The 20,873-nt window shown below is 42.7% G+C and overlaps 1 protein-coding gene across 1 annotated transcript in view; it reads left to right on the top strand.

Moving 5' to 3' along the window:
• The first annotated feature begins 535 nt into the window (after positions 1-535).
• The window catches only part of LRGUK (leucine rich repeats and guanylate kinase domain containing), a 77,576-nt gene continuing 57,238 nt past the window's right edge, over positions 536-20,873 (top strand). The window contains exons 1-8 of the mRNA XM_065423322.1: positions 536-748; positions 2,392-2,499; positions 3,382-3,463; positions 4,676-4,776; positions 5,486-5,567; positions 11,024-11,148; positions 14,451-14,594; positions 20,648-20,728. Coding sequence (XP_065279394.1) covers positions 536-748; positions 2,392-2,499; positions 3,382-3,463; positions 4,676-4,776; positions 5,486-5,567; positions 11,024-11,148; positions 14,451-14,594; positions 20,648-20,728 — 936 coding nt within the window. The remainder of the gene's footprint in view (positions 749-2,391; positions 2,500-3,381; positions 3,464-4,675; positions 4,777-5,485; positions 5,568-11,023; positions 11,149-14,450; positions 14,595-20,647; positions 20,729-20,873) is intronic.

Below are 20,873 nucleotides of genomic sequence, written 5' to 3'. Positions count from 1 at the left end.
ACCCAGAATTAGTAAAGTTTGACTACATTTATTTCAGAAGCATTTTGGCTGTAGAGCAGTGTAAGTGATGCTCCAGGGGGAGAGGGAGGGGTGGATGTGGGGGGCGCAAGGTGGAAGTTTTGCCTAAGGTGCAAAATATCCTTGCACTGGCCCTGAGTCCTACACTAGCCGGGCAGGGACGCTGGGTGGGCTCTGCTGCCAGGCTGGAGGAGCCAGGTGCCCAGGCGTAGGCAAGCTGAGCTGCGCTGAGAACTACATTGCCCAGCATGCACTGCTTCCCAATGGCTCTACCCGGCGATGGTAACTACATCGCCCAGCATGCACCGCTTCCCAATGGCTCTCCCTGGCGATGGGAACTACATCGCCCAGCATCCGCTTGCTCCCGCTTTCCCAGGAGCCCCCGCGAGCCGGCGCCCCGTTTCCTAAGCAACGGGCTGGTAAACAAGATGGCGGCAACCGGGCCCCTGCCAGGGGGCAGCCGAGTCTGAAGCACCAGCACACTCACCCCCCTCCTCCTTCTCCCCCGCCGCTCCCCATGGCCGAGCGGGGGGGCGAGGAGGACGGCACGTGGGGGCTGCCCCCCTCCCCCGCCCAGCTCCTCGGCGGGGTCCCTCTGGGACCGACGCCGCCTGGGGACGGGCCCCGCCTCGGGCAGGCGCAGCTCAGTGGCTGCTACCCGGAGCCGGAGCCGCAGGCGGGGGAGGAGGACTCGGAGTCGGACCTGGACCTGGAGCCGCAGCCCATGGAGGTTCAGCTCGGTCCCCGCCCCAGGGCTAAGGGAGGGGGGGGCGGACCGAGATCTGCCCTGCCGGCGATGGGGAAGCTCCTTCCCTCTGAACACTCAGCCCGGCTGGGGGCACGCCCCGGCCCACGGGTGTGGGGACGCCCGGCTCGGGTGGGCAAACTGGGGCCGCTCGGGCTCTCACGCCTAGGCAGTGGGGTGGGAGCCGCACCTCCAAAGCCCCCTGTCTACACAGCTATTTGTTGCGGGGGGCAGGGAGGGCTCTGCCAGCCTGCCTGCATCTGTTGACCGCTGGCTGGGTGGTGGCAGTGCCCTCCCTTGGTGTTGCTGCCTGGCTAGGGTGACCAGATAGCAAGTGTACAAAATCGAGATAGGGCGTGGGGGGTAATAGGTGCCTATATGTGAAAAAGCCCCAAAAATCTGGACTGTCCCTGTAAAATCAGGACTTCTGATCACCCTACTCTGCCAGGCAGGGCGGGGGTGGGGGGGTGGGGGGATCCGATCATGAATTTTCTTGTCACTCCCCCCACCCCCAATGTGTGTTGTGTCACACAGAAGGAGGGGTATAGCTGAGGCTGAGTTTATTTCCCTGCCCTCCCTCCCCTGTGTTGCTTCCATCAGTAGGGAGCTGGTGTGTTTTCTTCTGCACCCTACTGGTTGCCTGCCAGAAAGGGGCAGAAAACAGGCTGGCATGCAAATTGCTGAATGAATGCTGGAGAGCAAATGCACCTCAGCATAGCTGCGTGCAGTGCGTGTGCCCAGCCCTGACGTTCAATACGTTCCCAGGAAGGCATGGATTTGTTTCGTTTCATCTGTCTCCAATCTGCCCATCACCAAGGCATTATCACCTCATATTTTTATTCATGTCTTAAATATCTCTGTAGCACCATCCGCTGTAGTATCTCTGTAGCTCCAATTGCTGTAGGAGGTGCTCGGAGTTGCATTATTACTCTTTGATAAATTATTTATCTTGGTCCCTAGATTTGAGATCATTGTGTGGCTTCTCAAAGCTCATAGGAATTTCACAAATCATTGGCTTATTTTCTCATTAAACCTGTGCACTGGTTCACTAGTGCCATCTGTTAACCACCCCCTTTGGCAGAGGACTGGTTGTTTTGTGAAAAGGATTTCACATTACTCAGGCAAAAAAATGTTAAGGGGCCATTGATTCTCGGGATGTGTTAATTTTTGAGTACTCAGCTTGAGATATTTTAGGTCTGATCTGCAGAAGAACTGAGCATTCATAACCCAGTTGACGTCTAAGGGAGATGCATGCACTCAGCGCCTCTGCAGATCAAGCCCTTTCTAAAGTTGAGCATCTGAAATGTGAGGTACAGAAAACTAAATGGCCCCTTTTGAAAATGTTGACTTGAGCCTTTTCTATTGCTCATATGAGAGTTCGGAGCTAGTGTACAGTATGTTCCAGTGTGTTTTGAATGCTAAAGTTATATCCAATAATATTTTGTTTTTCTGGGTGTATAAAGCTGTTGCAAATGGTGCCACAGCAGGGACATGAGGCTAGAACTAAAACCTGTGTTCTGTTCTGACTTGCATCCCATGTAATCCCAGTGACCAGTAGGACTGAACAGTATAGAATTTGGTTTTTTAAATCTATCTAAGAGTGTGTCTGTCCTTCTTGTGTTTTGCAGGAACATTTTGATGGGGTACTGGATGAGGATACGGTGGCTGAGGCCCTGTACAAACTGGGGCGTTCAGCCCCTGGCGCCAAGTTTGTTTACCTTAATCTGTCGCTTTCAGTGAGTACAACCAAAGAACAAACATCTTTCAGCAGAGCCATCATTGTGATCACTGATGTGGTTCTCTGCTCACAAGTAGGGTGACCAGACAACAAGTGTGAAAAATTGGGACGGGGGTGGGGGTAATAGGAGCCTATATAAGAAAAAGATCCAAAAATCGTGTCCCTATAAAATCGGGACATCTGGTCACCCTACTCACAAGGGTCACCCTAAGCTGAGTTTCACTCTTAACAGGCGATGGCCTGCGTGGCAAGATATGTCCTCTTTTTCAGGAGGCAGGCGTAATCTTTTCACCTTCTGTAGTTGTCACTTCTGTGCCTTATGTGGGGACCTTTGAAACGCGGTGACTTCACTCCTGGATCAGTCCCTCTTTGTTTTCTACTAGGAACAGCTGTAGCTGTAGGTGTCAGGGATTCCTCTTTACTCTGTCTCCAGGGCAACTTCCTACAGTACTCTTGTTCTGCTCAGTCAGAGCAGAGGAGGAGGGGGAGGTGATAATCCCCCTGGAATACAGCCTGTAACATCACTCTGGTGGGAGGCAACTGCTGTTGTCCAAGGAGATTAGCAGAGCTGAACCCAGTTAAAGATGACTCGCCACAGATTCCTCTTATATGCAGCCTGATTTTGTGGCATTCCCTCTGGATGCAGCCATCATGACTGCATTTTTTTCCCCCTGCTTTGACTTTTTTCCCCATTTGTGTCTGGTTTGGGCGTGAATAGACCTTGTTTTATGTAATCATATTCTGGTGGGCTCAGATCCCAGCATCCACAGGAGGAAGCTGTGGATGTCTCATCAACACTTCCTTCTACCATGTCTCCTAAGAGAGCAGGGTGTGGTTACACAGCGAGTTATTAAAGCTTCTTTGCTTTTTATTTTCCCAGGGGCGTAATTTAAGTGACATTCGCATTCTTTCCAGATACATTCACCTAGAGAAGTTGGAGCTTTCATACAATAAAATTAATGGTATGTAGTAAGTACGCTAGTAAACTCTTGGCTTGTAAAATCATTTAAGACGAAAAATACAGTGTTCTGTGTAGCTTTAATATCATAAAACCCTGTCCACACATTAATGACATTGCTAATCCAACTCTGTAGAGTGATACAATAGCTGCATCTCCTTGAGAATGATTTACTGATGGTATTCATACAGCTGTACCAGCATATGCTAGGCAACATGAAAGTAAAGATTATTGTCCGGTTTATTATTTGGACATAAAGTGCAAACAACCATGTTAGTGCAAGGTTAAGGTGGAGATCTTACAGCTATTCCAGTCTTGGGGCTTCTCTTCAGCAAAGATTTCCAGCTGAGGCTGAAGTGTACCAAATTGCATGCTGCTTTTATGATGATCACAGTCAGGCCTCATGTCATTTTATTATGTGTTTGCACAGCACCTAGCACAATGGGGTCCTGCTCCATGATTATTAATAATAATAATAAGTAAGGCTTGTGCGGTAACCTGCTGCATCATGTAGCCTCTGCCTTAGTACTTAGACATTGGGAGAGCTGGACTGCTATGACTGTCACAACCTCACTGTGCCCGTTTTAATTTTTTCCAAGTAGAGTACCAAGTAGATGCCTGAACTGAATAGGGGCCCTTCTCCCAAGAGATAATCACTCCTTTCTTGACCCCTTTAAGATTATGCCTTTTATGAAATAATTACTAAGATCTAAATTCAGGGGGTGGGAATCGCTTGCTCTGCTATTATGCACATAACTCGTAAAATTGGCTTGAGTGATGCTGTATGGAAGATGGATTGATTTGTGACTGACCTAAAGGTAAATTTTCAGTCTTGTCTGAGACTAAAGAGCCTAAGTCACTTTTGGAAATGAGATTTAGGCTCATAAATCACTAAGGCGTTTTTGAAAATTTTATCTCTAGGTGGCAAAGTTAAATTAGGATGATAGCAAACGAAACCAATTTTTAAAAAGAGAGATTTGATTTAGGAATTGGGCATTTATCTCTGTCTTGAATTGTTCACAAAGTATCTTTTGTGTAGGAAGAGGTGCTAATACATTGAATTACTGAGGGCCAAGCCTTGCTCTATGTCTTGCATGGTTTAAAATTGATTTTTGGTTGCTAGCGGGTGTAATTACCATATTACATTATGACTCCGTAATCTATGTATCCCCCTATGTATTATTTTACTTACTTTGGTGTTTTCCCTTTGTTATAGATCTGTCTTGTGTCAGTCATATGCCTTATTTACTGGAACTTGATGCTTCCAATAATGAACTGACTACATACTTTGATTTCAAGCCACCTAAAAATCTCAAGGTAAGTTGTGAAAAATGTTCTTTGTCAGGTTTGAATTCAAAGAGGCCTTTTAAACATAATTTAGATTCTGTACTAGGCCAGGCAAAGAGAGCAAACTTCCTTTGTCCCCTACACATCCATCTTATTCTGGTTGCCATTTAAAAAAATAATTGCACCTCTCATTTGGTTTCACATTCCTGAACCCCAAACACTATGGGAATGGCATTTTACACAGTTCATTGTACTGGTTAAGATTTTGCCAAATGAATCAAATCTTGAATGGAATCAATTCTCACTTTTCAGATTGACTGGTACCAATCAGTACTGTGAAAGATATATGTGACGTATAGCCATATACTGTCCACTTTCTCTGCTATTGTGTTGATATAGTCCACTATGGGTTACAAAGATCTGGATATTGTTTTGAAACACTACCACTATGGATTCCTCTGCTTTCCCTTCCTGATCTCTAATCTTTATGCATCATTGCCAGGACCATTAATATTGTCTGTAGGAGGAACACAGAATAGTTAATGAAGCTTCCAAAATTTGAGTTATGTATCTAATAAAAAACCCTTTTGTTATGTCTCACCACGTATTAATATTAATGACCCTTTTATTTTGTCTACAAACCCCACCACAAGCATAATGGAAAAGCCAGTTAGTTTCACAGGGCAGCTGAAAGTGCTGAAGAAAGGAAAGCAACCTCGTGTGTCCTTTTTCTCTTCAGGAGGTGGATTTTTCATACAATCAAATACCTGAAATGCGAGATCTGTCTGCATACCAGTCACTTACTAAACTCACACTGGACCGTATCCTTTGTGGAAACCACAACAGGAGAAGGTGGTTTGTTGTTGTTTTTGTGAAGGGCTGTTCATTCTGAATAGCTGCCCATCTTCACTGTGTAGCTTCACTCAACCATATGATTCTGCCTTGAAAATCAAGGTGAAATAGTTTTTAATCTAATGATGAAACTGATTTGAACTTAGTAAAACATTAATATTTATAAAGGCAGGGTGGGTGGGAGTGTTTGTAAAGATCAAATTCTCTGTCAAGGGAAAACAAAAAACCTTCATGCCCTGAAAAGCTAAGAAAGCTGTGAGTCGTACTCCCTAGACATGGCAAAGATGGTAAACAAATGCTCGCTGCAGCACTGGGATATGAAGTGTGATCTTTGGAGTTTACTTTAACTCCTTTGTGCTCAGATTCAGGATTTCCCTAAGCTATAAGTGAGAAGCCGGGAGGGAAAGACGGGTGAATCTCTCCAAAGTTGCCTGTTTTGTACATTTCCTCTAAAGCTCAGATACTGGCCACAGTCAGGGCAGGATACTGGGCTAAATGGACCATTGGTATGACCCAGTCTGATTGTTCTTATGATACACACCTGTGAAAGAAAGAATTTAATGTTAATATGAATAATAAATAATAATTACTTGAGCCTAGGAGCCTAGGTATTAATTTAGATGTAATATATGGGCTAAAGATGTTAACATAATCAAGTCACTGTCCAACATTAAACAGTGTTAAACAAGATCCGAGGTTTTGTATACAGAGACCTCAACCTGCTTAGTACCATGGCAAACACACAATTAACAATCCTTTGAACTTTAGAAGGAAAAAGAGTTAACATATTTGAAATGTTAAATATGGCTTTCATTTTAATAATCCCTTATTCCTTTTCACTGGAGAGTTTTTAAAAGAAAAAAACCAACCTTGTTTGACAGTCTCTTAAGTAGATGATAATAACTGTCCATTTGAAGAAGAGAGAAGTTAGTTGAGACAGACTGGAGCTGTTGCTGCTGCTGCTGTTAAAGTCTGATCCTGTTTCATCCCCGGTGGCGTTTGGGATTCATCTGTAGCTAGCAAAGGTGGTGATGTCATCTGGGTCCCCCTCTCTGGCTAGGCCTGGTCAGGACATCTCTCAGGATTAGGATGTAGAAGTTCCCGGGTCCCAGGAGATGGTGGGGGTGGCAGCCGTGATGGTGAAGATTGGACCCGCAGCCAATTTTTCTCCCAAAGTCTCTTCCTTTAAGGACCCCAAAAGGGAGTGGTAGGGGAATAGCCCACCCCCTCTTTATTTTGTTCACCAAGGTCTAGTTTCCAACACACCAATTTTGGTTCACTGATTTTTGGTTGCACACTTTTCTGGTTTACCAAGCATGATCTTAACATAGGGAGACTTTTTTTTTTATTTGGACTAATTCAATCTTTCCGACCTTTTCCCATCAACATTTGTTGTTCTGGGTTATTGTGACATTTTGTAAGCTGTCATGTACTTGTTACAATTGAGCTCATAATTAGGGTAAATTTGTAGGCCCAATTATTACAACAAGCCTCACTCGTGGACCAGGACCCCTTTGTGCTAGGTGCTGGACAAAAATCGGACAAAAAGACAGTCCCTGCCCCAAGGAGCTTACAATCCAAGTATAAGACAAGAGACAATGGATGGATACTGACAGGTGGGGGAGTACAAGGAACAGTACAACAGACCGTGTTAATCACCATGATTTGAAGTAGTCTCAGCACACCAATGGCTTAACAGTTGTCAGGATTTTGTAGGCGTCACAGCAAAGGAGAGTTAATGGGCAGGAAGTTCCCTTTAGCATTAATGTTTATGTAGATTTAATTTGATTGAAAATCAAGTTGGCGACAGCTGAGCTGCTTTCATTGAAAAAACATTCTGCTGGGTAACCTCAAAAGTAGCTAAAATTGACTGATTTTCAGGTTCCCACAGAATCTAGGAAAGTTAAGGCTATTAAATGTCAGTGTATAAGATCATGCTCATATGTGAGGTAAGACTTTGATAGCAGCCTTCAACTACCTGAAGGGGGGTTCCAAAGAGGATGGAGCTCGGCTGTTCTCAGAGGTGGCAGATGACAGAACAAGGAGCAATGGTCTCAAGTTGCAGTGGGGGAGGTCTAGGTTGGATATTAGGAAACACTATTTCACTAGGAGGGTGGTGAAGCACTGGAATGCTTTACCTAGGGAGGTGGTGGAGTCTCCTTCCTTGGAGGTTTTTAAGGCCCGGCTTGACAAAGCCCTGGCTGGGATGATTTAGTTGGGAATTGGTCCTGCTTTGAGCAGGGGGTTGGACTAGATGACTTCCTGAGGTCTCTTTCAACCCTGATATTCTATGATTCTATGATTCTATGACTACATGCAGTGCAAATTGTTCTCAAAAAAACCTTTCAGTCTGTGAGCACCCCAGGTTGTGGGGTAGTAAACCCCATTCTGGTGGAGATCTGATAAGGATGTGTTAGATACTTATGTTTCTCCACTGTCTGCTTTTCCAAGGCATTTGCTGTGCAGAGCTGCCCTTATTCCTCCTGAAGGCTCTCCTTCTCCTACACTTTTCTAAGGCGTGGCCCACACTTAAAACTTGCATCGGCATTGCTGTGTTGGTCAGGGGTGTGACAAAAACTCCAGTATAGACACAGAAGACACTGTGCTGACAGAAGAGTGCTTCTGTCTGCTTAGCTAATGGGATTCGGAGAGGAGGTGTTCCTACATGGACTGAAAACCTCCTTCTGTTGGAGTACACTGCATTTACACTAGGGGGCTATAGTACCATAGCCATGCCAGTAAGGGGTCTGTAGTGTAGACACAGTCTAAGCTAGTGCTCTATGTTGCTCTCTTGCATTCCCATGTAAGCTTATAAATGCTTACTAAGGCTTAGGAACCTCTTTTCTCCTGCCTTGTAAATTGCATCCTGAGTCTTTGTTCCAGGCTGTATCATTTTGGTTCTTTGTCTTCCATACTCAAGTAACCCTATTACTGAAGGATGTTATTTCAGCATTCTTATTTCTCACAGGGGTGGTTAGCTCATTCGCAGGGTTTTCAGGTTACATTATTGACAAGTTTCACAAGGCGTACAGGTGACACAATTCTTGTTGGAGAATGGCACTGAGACGCCATTCAAATTTCCTATTGCAAAGCAAAAATAATGTGACCAGTAAAAAAGGGTCAAGGGTTGTTATCACTGATCTGAATAGGAATTAGGATTTTTCATTTGCTTTGAATGCAGCAGTTCAGTATCTTTATTTGATTCATTTGATTTGTTGCCAGCAATATGGGAAGAACAACTGTGCGTATGAGTGCATCAGGACCATTTGAAATTCAGAACATGAATGCAGAGTTTAAAATGCAACATGGCACCATTCCTAACTTGTGTCAAGCAAAACTCACAGAAGACATGGCAGCCAAAACAAGCTGTTCTTATAGTCTACAAATGAAACAACATTTCTTAAATATCTTACAGTGGTGAAAGTGTTTGGGATGCATTTCTTAGCAGACAGTAACTAAGCATCTCTTACCATATTTCAATGAGCTGTGATGCAAATGGTAAGGTCATTACAAGTTTTCCTGACAGTTGCACACACAAACATACCTGACAGGATTATAAATTAATCTTCTTAGAGGAAATTGTCTAAAACAGAAAGGAATACAGTTTACTACGGCAGTAATACCTGACCGCGCAGTTGTAGTGGGTCATTAAGATTCTAAAATCAGTTGTTAGTGCTGACTGATTTTCAGCATCTTATTTGTGTGATCACCTATTATTTTACATTTGTAACCTCTTGGACCCTAATAGGCTGGTGTTCTACTTAGTGGCAATCAATGATTGATTGGATCCACTATGACCAATATCAATCATGTGCCCAATGAAGTTTTGCCGTAGACTTCAATAGGAAGAGGAGCAATCCTATTTTGTCATAAAGTCCCTGTCCAACTACCAAGTGTGGTACACTTAATCCTGCCTCAGCACAGGGGGGTGGACTAGATGACCTCTTGAGGTCTCTTCCAGCCCTACATTCTATTGTGGTCTGAGTGCACTTTTCAAAACATGTCAAGCAGCCTAGCATAGGCCCTATAAAATTAGAGATCCTACTAGGTAGGAATCTAGGCTAGAACGTGGTGTTGGGGTTCAGTTATAGTTTGACACTGTCAGTGCAGATTGGGCCAAACCGTGTTAGGGGGTGTGTGGCAAAAACTGGCCAAACCCTGGTCGTTCAGCACAACACACAGTCGACCTATGGAACTCATTGCCTGGGAATGTTGTGAAGGCCAAAAGTATAACTGGGTTCAAAAAAGAATGAGAGAAGTTCATGGAGGATAGGTCCATCAACGGCTATTAGCCAAGATGATCAGGGATGCAACCCCATGCTCTGGGTGTCCCTAAACCTTTGACTGCCAGAAGCTGAGACTGGATCACAGGTGATGGATCACTCGATGAATTGCCCTGTTCTGTTCATTCCCTCTGAATCATCTGGCACCAGCCACTGTTGGAAGACAAGATACTGGGCTAGATGGGCCACTGGTCCGACCCAGTATGGCTGTTCTTGTGTTCTTATAACAAGATTGTATTTTCTTTCATTACCCTTGTAGGATAAATGCAGCTCCTCTAATTGCATTTGATTAGAATTATTGGTATGGTTCTGGCAGGGAAAAAATAATCTGATCATTTGTCTACAGGCATCTAAGGTTTGAAATGTGGTTGGCTGTGTTACAAAAAAATGTCGCTGTCCCAGTTTTCGGACGGTGGTATCATTCTCTCATATACATTAAAATGAAATATTGTTGCCCCATGTGATTGCATAAAGGCATCACTCTGCATCCTGCTTAATCTACTTGGAGTATTGTAGCTGGGTTTCTTATTTATATTCTCTTGTTTTTAAAGTGTCTGATTCCAATTTGGTCTTATATGATATGTTTAGTTTTGCCTTTGCTTTACTTTAAATTAAATTAAAATGACAGTCACCACCACTTGGACACAGAGTCATTACTGAAACTGTTATAACTTACTTCAAATTCAAGTAAAAATTTGAATACCCACATAATATCATGGATAATGTATATTATACTTATTATGGTCTGAGAAGTAATGCTATGGGGTCTCATTGTGCTAGGTGCTGCACAAACATATAGTAAAGTATGGTCCCTGCCTCAAAGAATTTATAATCTTGAGTCCTGGCTCCTGCAACTGACTTGACATGTGTGGAGCCCCATTGACTTCAATGGACCTCCCAACAGGTGTAAAGAACTGCCCACGTGCATGCAGTTGCAGGATTGGGGCTCGGGCTTGAGAGACAAGATGTAAATGGTGGTTGAAACAAATAAGTTACAGTGGAAGGAGGAAGACAGGGTATTAGTAAAATGAACGTCTGTGTATGAGAGAGAAAGAGAGAGACCGACCTGCTAACTTAGTTCTAAATATTGCTATGATTTTTTGTATGTGATTATTTTCCTTAAGTGCAACACTGATGCATAGATAATAATATAGAGGAGATCAAAGGGCTAGAGAAGTGCCATAGTCTGAGTTTTCTTAGCTTGGCACACAACAGGATCACTACAATCAGTGGTTTGAAAAACTTACCTGTCAAAATACTCTGTCTGGTAAGTGATGAGTTAATTTTTTTAATAAAAGCTCTCTTCTTTAAATGGCCTTGTTCAGCTCCTTCAGAAATGTATTTATGATAAGTCGTCTGGTTTCCATAGGTCTGTTTATAGTGGACACAAGTAAACTTTGGTTGAAATTTTGCTTTTGTACTATATACTGTTTTAGTAATGTCCTATCTCATTTTCTCTTTGGTAACCCTTTTAGAAGTTAAAAATATCAACAGTGTGTGGGCCCTAAATATAATGTTTGAAAGAATCAAAACTTTATTTTGAAAGAATCAGATGTGTATAGAAGAAAGTAATTAATTAATTAATTAATTAATGAAAACAGCGATGTTTTTAAATAGACCTTCCCTTGCAAAGTTGTTTTGGTTTACAGTAGCACTGTGCTAGGATATGAGGGGTGAAAGGGAAACTGCCCAGCCTATATTTATTTTCCAAGATGAGTAAAATTCAGTAAGTTAATAACGTCAGTTATAGAAGGAAACTTATTTTGAGGCTCTTGAAGTCAGAGTGGCAGCATGGTCCAATTAATAGGTCATGGGCCTTATTTCAGGATATGTTGGTTCTGTTCCTGACTCTGACACTATGTGGTTCACTTATCACAGAATCATAGAATATCAGGGTTGGAAGGGACCTCAGGAGGTCATCTAGTCCAACCCCCTGCTCAAAGCAGGACCAATCCCCAACTAAATCACACTTACCTCAGTGTGTCTTTGTGTCTCAGTTTCCCCTTCTGTAAAATGGGGATAATACCTAGCCTTATTTGTAAAGCCCTTTGTGATTCTTTAGTGAAAATTACTACGTAAATGCTAAGTAGTAATAGCTGTAAGTGGTGTTAGAAACATAGGTAAGAATATTTTTAAATATGAGCTGAAAGTGTGCTTTTAAGTCATTGTAAAAGCACAAAGTACATTTTTCCACCTCTTCATTTAATTTTCTTTGTAATTATGATCTTTAAAATAATGTAACTGATATCTAAAAGAATTTGATCTGAAAATACATATGTACATGCTTAAGTTTATACACATTAAGAGCAAATAAATACGTAAGTGCGTCATGTAAAGCAAGTTCTTTATTTTTATGTCCATAACATTTTTAATTTGTTTTTCTGTGCTAAAGTACAAAATGGCACTGTAGTATAGAAAAGAATAGTTAAGTCTTACATAAGTCAAATGCAATTGTTCCTTTCACTTCTTTAACTGATTAGCTTATTTTAATATGCACTAAAATGTATTCATTTTTAATAGTGGACAAAGTAATGAGCACTCTTGTATTTCAGGCATACCATTCTTCGCAAATCCCTCAGTGCCAATGAATCTGGAGCTCTGGCTCTCAGTGAAAGTAGAAAAGATTGATTCAGACTGAGAAAAATCGTATATTAAAATCACTGAAATTAATTATAAACTTGTTGAAAATTAAATTTTCAGAAAGATCTCTTTTCTCTTTATACAGTTTTAAAAATACTTATTCATCCTTTTCTTTAAGTAGAAACAGAGCAAGTCACCTAACTTCTCTGTTTCTGTTTTCCCATCTGTAAAAGGGGCTAATAACACTTATATCTTATTAGTTGTATTTGAAAATGTTTTGAAGGTGAGAACTGCTATGAAACTGCAAAGCATTATTAATATGACCACGTTCTGTATTTTTGTATTTCCATGCTACTGTGACTGCTCACATAAAGACTTCTCTTTTTTCTTTAATCAGCAAAGTAGGTAGTCACATAAAAATGATATAAATAGTGAAATTTCAATGTAGCGTCTTCTTTTACAAATTCAGTTAAGATGCAAATAGACTGTACGTGGCAGAAAAGGGTTATTTTTTCCCTTTGATTCAGCTTTCTTTCCCTTTCCATCTTGAGCTCTTTCGGAAAGAAAATAGAAAGGTCTCAAGTTCAGAGGAAGGAGCGTAATTGTAAATACTGCTTAGATACGCCAAAGAGCCCATATTCTGCCCTTGTTTGCAAAAAATAATGAGTAGTGCTGTAATGAACTAGATGCTGAGGAAGTTTACACTTTCCAAAAGAGGATTCCCCACACAAATCCCTTTGGTGCACAGAATTTTGTGTGCACCATTTGCACAGCACTTTGCAACTACATCTCTTAGCTGTACCTTATTGAACAGAAGTCTCATGAGGAAGAGGAAGGGAAGAGAGAGTCTCCTTGCTATTAATAGCCCGATCAAAGATTTAAAAGTCAGGAAAAATGTCAAGGGCAGACAACCGGATCAACATCGCAATCCGTTTATTTATTTATTTCTCTAGTTCCTAAATATTTATTAATAGCATTTGAAGTTCCCAAATAGCTTTCAGCATAAAGTGACACTGGTGGAATGAGATGCGTAGCTTTCAAGGTTATGATTATAGATTGTGTCAGGTGGAGAGCCCATCTCGGTAGCTACAGTAATTGGGGCCCAAGGTTAACACACAAGCTAGCATGCTATACCATGCCAGGAGTTGGTAATAGGGGATGGCTGTATGATTGATTGGGCTTCAAGAAATGAAACTACCTGGAACCTACTCAGAAACATGTGATCTTTTCATCTCTTCTTCTCTCCTGGAGAAAGGGGAATCTGGCCTTGTGTGGTGTACAGAAAAAAGCTACTTTAGGGGGCCCCAAAAGCACCGAGCAATCCCAACTACCAGATTCTGATATGCTTCCTTACAATAATTTCAGTGGTGGTATTCATGGAGTAAGATACTACCTAAACTAGGTGTTTCCTTAGGATAACACCCACTGAGGTGAATAGGATAAGTTGACACATCAGAGAGCTATTGTTTCGGGTTGCCTGCAGACTCAGGAAAATAACAGTTTATTGGTTTATGTACAGTTTACATTTTGATCTTTTTGCATCCATATAGGTAACAAACATAATTTGTAATAGATGAAATCTTGGCTTCTGGGCACAATTCTACAGTGGTGACGGGATTTTGTAGCCACTTCCATGGCTATGAAATTGCAGAGAAAATCAGGGCCCTGTTTATTTTACTGACACGCAGCACCAACATGCATGCTACTTAAGGTAGTGCACTGAAGATAAACCAGTCAGGATTTGTTACTTCTTGAGCAGAATGAGAAATTATAAACTGGCATCTCAAGATGAGGATCGGGTTAATATGAGGGACAATGTTACTTTCATGCAATGCTAATGTATACAAGACCTAGGAGAAGAGAAATGGTATTTAAAGTGAACACAGAAATTACCCATTTAGACACTAGGATGCTGTTCTTCATCAGAAACATTTTTTTCACCTATGAAAGCTTGTAAGGACTTATTATATACTTTGGATTGATTTTCAGTGCTCTAACCAGATTGAGAAGATAACTGGTTTGGAGGACCTGAAAGTCCTCCAGAACTTGGACTTGTCCAGTAATAAAATCAGTAGCTTAGAAGGTTTGGAGGAGCATGATCTACTAGAAGTGATCAACCTAGAAAATAATCAGGTAACATCCTGCATACTAATCTGAATTGTTTTTAGCTTTACTGTCTCTTTCTGAAATTCAGCTCTTCGAAGTTCAAGTCAAAAATCCCATAACACTACAAGAAAGAAATGGCTTTCACTTTATAACCCATTCTTCCACCCTTACTTATGTTGAGTAGCACCTTACTCCCTGCTCTTGTTTAATTGCTTGGACTAATTTCTATTTATGTGGGTAACTCTTAGGGAGCATTTAGTGCTCATGATTGTGAAGGACGGACACATTCCCTAGAGTGGATATTGCAGGGAATGGCTGCATAGGCGCTGACTCTGTGGGCGCTATGGGAATGGAGCACTCACAGAAAAAAATAGTGGCAGCTCAGCACCCATTGGCAGCCCAGATCAGCTCCGCCCCCCCACCCAGCACCTCCTGCCCACCATGATCAGCTGTTCAGCGGTGTGCAGGAGGCACTGTGGGGGAGGATTGGGGATGGGAAGAGGCGGGATGGGGGTAGGGCTTGGGGGAAGTGGTGGAGTGGGGGCAGGGCCTGGGGTGGAGTGGTGGTCCAGCACCCCCCAGGGAAATCACAAATTCGGCGCCTCTGAATGGCTGTGCTGCCTTCTTCCATCCAGCTGTGCCAGAGAACCTCTACTTATACCTTAGCTACTCCAGCCCCCAGCCCCAACAGATCTTACCAATGTCCCTCAATCCTGCAACATGCAGGAGGTCGGACTGGATGATCATGATGATCCCTTCTGACCTTAAAATATGTGAGCTTCTCCCTGGGCCTCTGTCAGAGAATACCAGTCATGCATGCCGTAAAATGGCTTTCGTTATACAGATAAATGGATCAGACCATCCAGCTCTTTTATATCTGTAATCTTAACAAGGATTTGAACCCTGGGTCCTATAGGCAACGGTTAATCCATTAACCCAGCAGATCACAGAGACACTAAGGTCTTTAATTTCAGAAAAGACCCTCAGTGGATGAAGGAATATATTTTATTGGACCATCTTCTGTTGGTGAATTCAATAAATAATACTACCTAACCCACTTTGTCTCTCTAATATCCTGTGACCAACACAGCTACAACACTGCCTACCTCAATGGATAAGTCATTCTCCTATCAAAGCCAAGACTTTGTGGTTATGATCTTAACCCACCTGAAATTATGAATTTTAAAATGTAGGCAAATAAAAAGCAACAATAAAAACTGTAAATTGAAATATTCAGATTATTCTCTCAATTTTCAGGATACACCTACAAGTGTTAACATAACCATTGTGAATTCTCTTTATAGCATCATATTCAGGTCAACATTTAAACACACGTCAGTGTTTAAAATCACACAAGGCAGGATGCTAACTATAGTATGGTCATCATTAGCATTAATAATGCAGCCTCTGTTGCCTCATGTAGTTTTCTTTGTTCTCTATAGCAGGCAGAAGTTATTAATTCTGCCTCATCAACATTTGGTTTATGTCCTCTTTTAATGAAATATTACTGAACTGAGCAATGAATTGCCACCTTTCCAATATCTCCTTCTCTAGAGAGACTTTAAGGGAATATTGTTAACATTGGTAAAATCTAAAATTTCATTTACCTGAAAATGTTGCATTAAACTATTCGGTGTTCAATCAATATCTTAGGTGGCTGGTGTTCTATTTTTGACAATGGCATTAGAGTCAATGTATTTGATTAAAAATTCCAAACCATGTGACCTACTACTGCAGACTAGAGTTTCTCTGTTATCACAAGTGATCACACTGGATTTCATCTTCTCCCACTTTCAAGGGTTGGAAGAAAGGTCTGGAACCAGTTCTGACTCTGGAACAGTCCTCAAAGTGTTCATGGCTTCTTCCATCTGAATGGATCGGAGGCAGGACTCATGGTTCTTATGTCCCTGAACTTTAATCCCTAGACAAATGGTGCAGCATTGTGATCTATGGCCCTCATTTAGATATTTTACACAGTGGTTATGAGGGTCAAAATAGAGAATTTAGAGCTGTAAGAGGGTTTTTCCTTGATCCCTATGATCTTTGCAGGTTCTGCCATATATAGAAAGTAAGAAAGATTTTATGGGAAAATTTCCCTCTAAAAACTATATTAGGGTGCAGAACCAAGAAACAAATGATCTATTTCCAGAGGGAAAACCCCTATCTAGGGGAATAAACAGTGTCCAACAAAATAAGAAGCAAGGAATTCGGACTTGCTGCTTTGGCATTTGGAAGGAATTGTTGGTTTATGGGAGGCCATGTCCCATCATGTAGCGTCACTTGGAACTTTCTCAGGCACAGGTGCATTCCAGGAGCCTTCAGAAGTGTCTAGTATAACAATCATTGCTGGGATAGAGCAACAGTACTCTAGGCAGGTTTCTGATCAGTGGAGTCTTTTGAGTTTCCCTTTTCCATGAGGCCACGGAGACTGAGCGTTCCTCTCATCCCAGAGGTAGGTAGGACACATTGATGGGACAGTGTAGGGCAGTGGTTCCCAAACTTGTTCCGCCACATGTGCAGGGAAAGCCCCTGGCAGGCCGGGCCGGTTTGTTTACCTGCCACGTCCGCAGGTTTGGCCGATCGTGGCTCCCAGTGGCCGCGGTTCGCTGCTCCAGGCCAATGGGAGCTGCTGGAAGCGTCACAGGCCGAGGGACGTACTGGCCGCTGCTTCCCGCAGCCCCCATTGGCCTGGAGCAGTGAACCGCGGCCACTGGGAGCTGTGATCGGCCGAACCTGCGGACACGGCAGGTAAACAAACCGGTCCGGCCCACCAGGGGCTTTCCCTGCACAAACGGCGGAACAAGTTTGGGAACCACTGGTGTAGGGAAATCTTTAGCTACCACTTCATGAACTGTATATATCTAGAGGTTAAAATAACTATCCAGAGATGATATTGTTCTGGGCCCTTTCAGCTGTCCTGAATTCATGATTCAACAAAACTCGGAACAACAGCATAACATTAGCTTGGTTAGATGCCCAGTATGTCTGTTTTAAAGACAAGTATCTCATTAACTGCTCTGTAATCAGTAATGGCACCTGTGTTATCTCACCATAGTGGGACGTTTTTCCTTTAAGTACTATTCTGTAGGAATTCTTCATCCATAGTATCAAAAGAATAGGTCTGGAAAATATAATGCAAAAGGTCCACCAATTACTACCTTTCAGCAGATGCTTAATATTCCTGCATAAAAAGAGAAATCAGAATCCTATTATATAAAATAGGAGGATTTTTTAATGTAGCCACAATCAAAACATAGTGACATTGTTACTGCAGCAACATGGACACTGGAGTAAGTGTGCCTGTAGCACAAGCAGCTTTGTGTGCTCCAGAGATGATGCATTTCCAGGTGAACTGACTCACGTACTTATTTTTCTTCAGGAAGATCAAGAAGCTTTTAGCATCTCAAGAGGGAATCATTAAGGGGTTGCAGAAACTAAGAAGAGGCCAGGTGGGGCAGGAGGTCCTGTTATCAGGAGTTGTCTGACAGTTGGCTGAACACTGAGTAAACACTATCCAGCACAATTTCAGCAGTAAAGCCTGGTGTCCAAAGCTGTGTCATGCAACTTGTTTTTAATTGGTTAATTTTGAGAGTCCTTGTTCCCCAAAATTCAATTTCAGAAAAGCTTGAACTGAATGAAAGCTTCAAATGTCTGAAACAGCTGGTCTGTGTTCTCTGAATCCTATATTAAGAGAGAAGCTAAATGCGTCTGTCAGAGATCCTAGTGTGCAACCCTCTGGCCACCCACTAGGCCTACTGGGAGGAAAATCCAAGCCTCTGAGTTCTGGATCCCTTGGGGTGTGTTAAACTCCTTGAGCCCAAACAGAGTCAAGCCTTCACCCCAATCTCTGGCTTCCAAGGCACATTTTCAGGGTGCAGACCTTCTATCTGGCACCCCCCTCTGAATGCTGAAATCTGCTGTCTACCCTCCTAGCCCTTCTGGGCACAGCGCTGACCCTTCAGACTCTCCAGTGTTTAAACACAAACCCCTCCCAGAACTGTACCCAAAAGGTGTGACGCTTCTGGTTTACAGTTTAGCTCTCTCAGGGGCATGCAGTAGTTGTGAAGCAGTCAACACACCCGCACTTGTTCAGTCTATCAACTTTATTCATTTTATATTTAATCATGTAAAGCATAGGTGAGTACAGACCAGCAGGCCACTTGTCCAATTTTAAACTGGACTGGCCTGCTTTTGTAATCTTTGTCCCTTGTCCAGTGCTGAGATGAAACCGGACATAGTTTTGTCCAGTATCAGATGTGGGACGCCATAATGGAGAGCGCGCTGCTCTGCCCATGCTGGGGTGACCTCACATACAACATGCGTGCGAGGTCATGCTGGTGGGGACAAGGCAGTGCGCTGTTCAAAATGACACCCCCTTGCGGCTTGACCTCGCATGTACTGTGCTTGTAAGGTTACGCCGGCGGAGGTGGGGTCATGCTGGCAGAGGTAGGACCACGCCATTCCCAGAAGCACCAGAATGTCCAGTATTCCAGGAATGTGCGAGTGGCCACCCTAAGTACAGATCACACAAACAATAAAATACTCTAGACACAATGTCCCTCACTAGCTCATCCTTCGCTTGGGAATCCTTGGAGGATCATCTGTGTTCTCTCAGGCAGGCAGGGTCCTCTGCCCCCTTGCTTATCCTGCCCCTGCAGCTGCCTCCCTCATCTTAATCTGGTACAAAATGGCGTTCAGTCCCAGTTTGTTCATTCCCCCCCCCCGGTGAATCCCTTTATAGACTCCTGCTAGGGTCACTTGCTTCTTTTGTTCTGCCTTTTGGTAATTTCTCACTGCTCTCAACCTCCCCCATCTTCAGACAAACGGGGGAAGTGTCTTCTCCCAGCTCGAGCAAACCCATTTGCTCAAGGTATTTGAATAGAACATCATTCAGTGCACTCACCATTGTCTCTGGCCTAGAAGAGACATGACACAGCCCTGCTAACTCAGAGTGGATCTACATGCCTATAAGCTTTTCATGACATAGTAGATTCATGATACAATTTAATAAAATCATTCACAATTCAGAAGTGGTACAGACCAAACCCGCACACCATCACAGCATCAGTTCAGGACTCTCTAAAAATATAAAGCACCCATACAAAATAAAGTGAAATAAGTAGGCAAAGATACCATTTTTGAAATAGTACAGAATGATTTAAAAGATTTACATTAACTGGCTCCCACAGTGACGATTTACAATCCAATTTTTCAAAAGTGGGCATAATGGTCTTATCTGCAAAAAATGTATGTGCAAAAAAATCCATACTTGTGAATGCAACATGTATGATTGCATAGGCAAAGGGATAATTGTGTGCACAAATGAGTACTTGCATGTGCAGATAATAGGGGGTGGGGTGACTTCCTGATTAGGTGTCATTCTACACACAAATCCACTATTGGTGCATCTATTCAGAATCATTCAGTATCTTGTGTTGTTTTTCAACACAGATAATGTATACATGTCTTGTTTTAATTGTCAAGTCCTGTGATTGGTCTTAGCATTCAAAAGCAGCCAATCACGCAGGTTTTAGAGTGAGGGTCCTCACTATGACTTTGCTTTGGACACCAAATGAAAAAAAAAGTCCTTTACAGAAAGGGAGATTTTTTCCTGCTTGTGACTCTAAATCCTTCAGGAACTGACTGCAAGCCGCAGTCTTTCAGGGCACCCCATTGTCTGGCTAGTTCACTTCAGCCAAAAGTGCTACTATCTGATAGCGGTTTGTTTAATGGCCTGTATGAAATGTGGTGGTGGTTCTTAGTGTATTTCCAGTGTCTCCAAAAAAATTAATTGGTCACTTTGCGGTTTGGCAAGATATTATGCAAAAGATTGGAGAGAGCTATGTCTTTTAAAATAACCATCCGGTCTTGCCTAAGCAAGTCACCCAAGCATTATGGAAGCTACCCGAGTTGTGTGACAAGAAGTGTGTTACTGCATGCCGTGGATATGTGTACACCTTTGGTAGGTGTAGTGGGGTTTTCGTGTCCACATTTTAGTTTGGCACCGAGATGCTTTCTCCCCATAGTTATCTTACGCTATGTGGCTTTTTACTGATATCATTTTTTCTGTGAATAACTAGATTTCGGAACTGGGTGAGCTGGAATATATTGAAGACCTGCCTCTCCTCAGAGTGCTCAATCTGTTAAGAAACCCAGTACAGGTAAGAATAGGTACCTGAAAATGTACTTGCAGTGAATAGTTCATCCTATGTCAAAGTGTTAGAGATATGTATGGACAGAATAGATGCTGGGCATGCCCCTCTAAAAATATGTAAAAGCTTTAGGGCCCTGATTCAATTCCCAATG

Source organism: Emys orbicularis, chromosome 1 (genome assembly GCF_028017835.1).
Source record: "Emys orbicularis isolate rEmyOrb1 chromosome 1, rEmyOrb1.hap1, whole genome shotgun sequence".
Taxonomy (NCBI): Eukaryota; Metazoa; Chordata; order Testudines; family Emydidae; genus Emys; species Emys orbicularis.
Note: the sequence above shows the minus strand (reverse complement) of the source record. Positions and strands in the feature narration are given on the sequence as shown.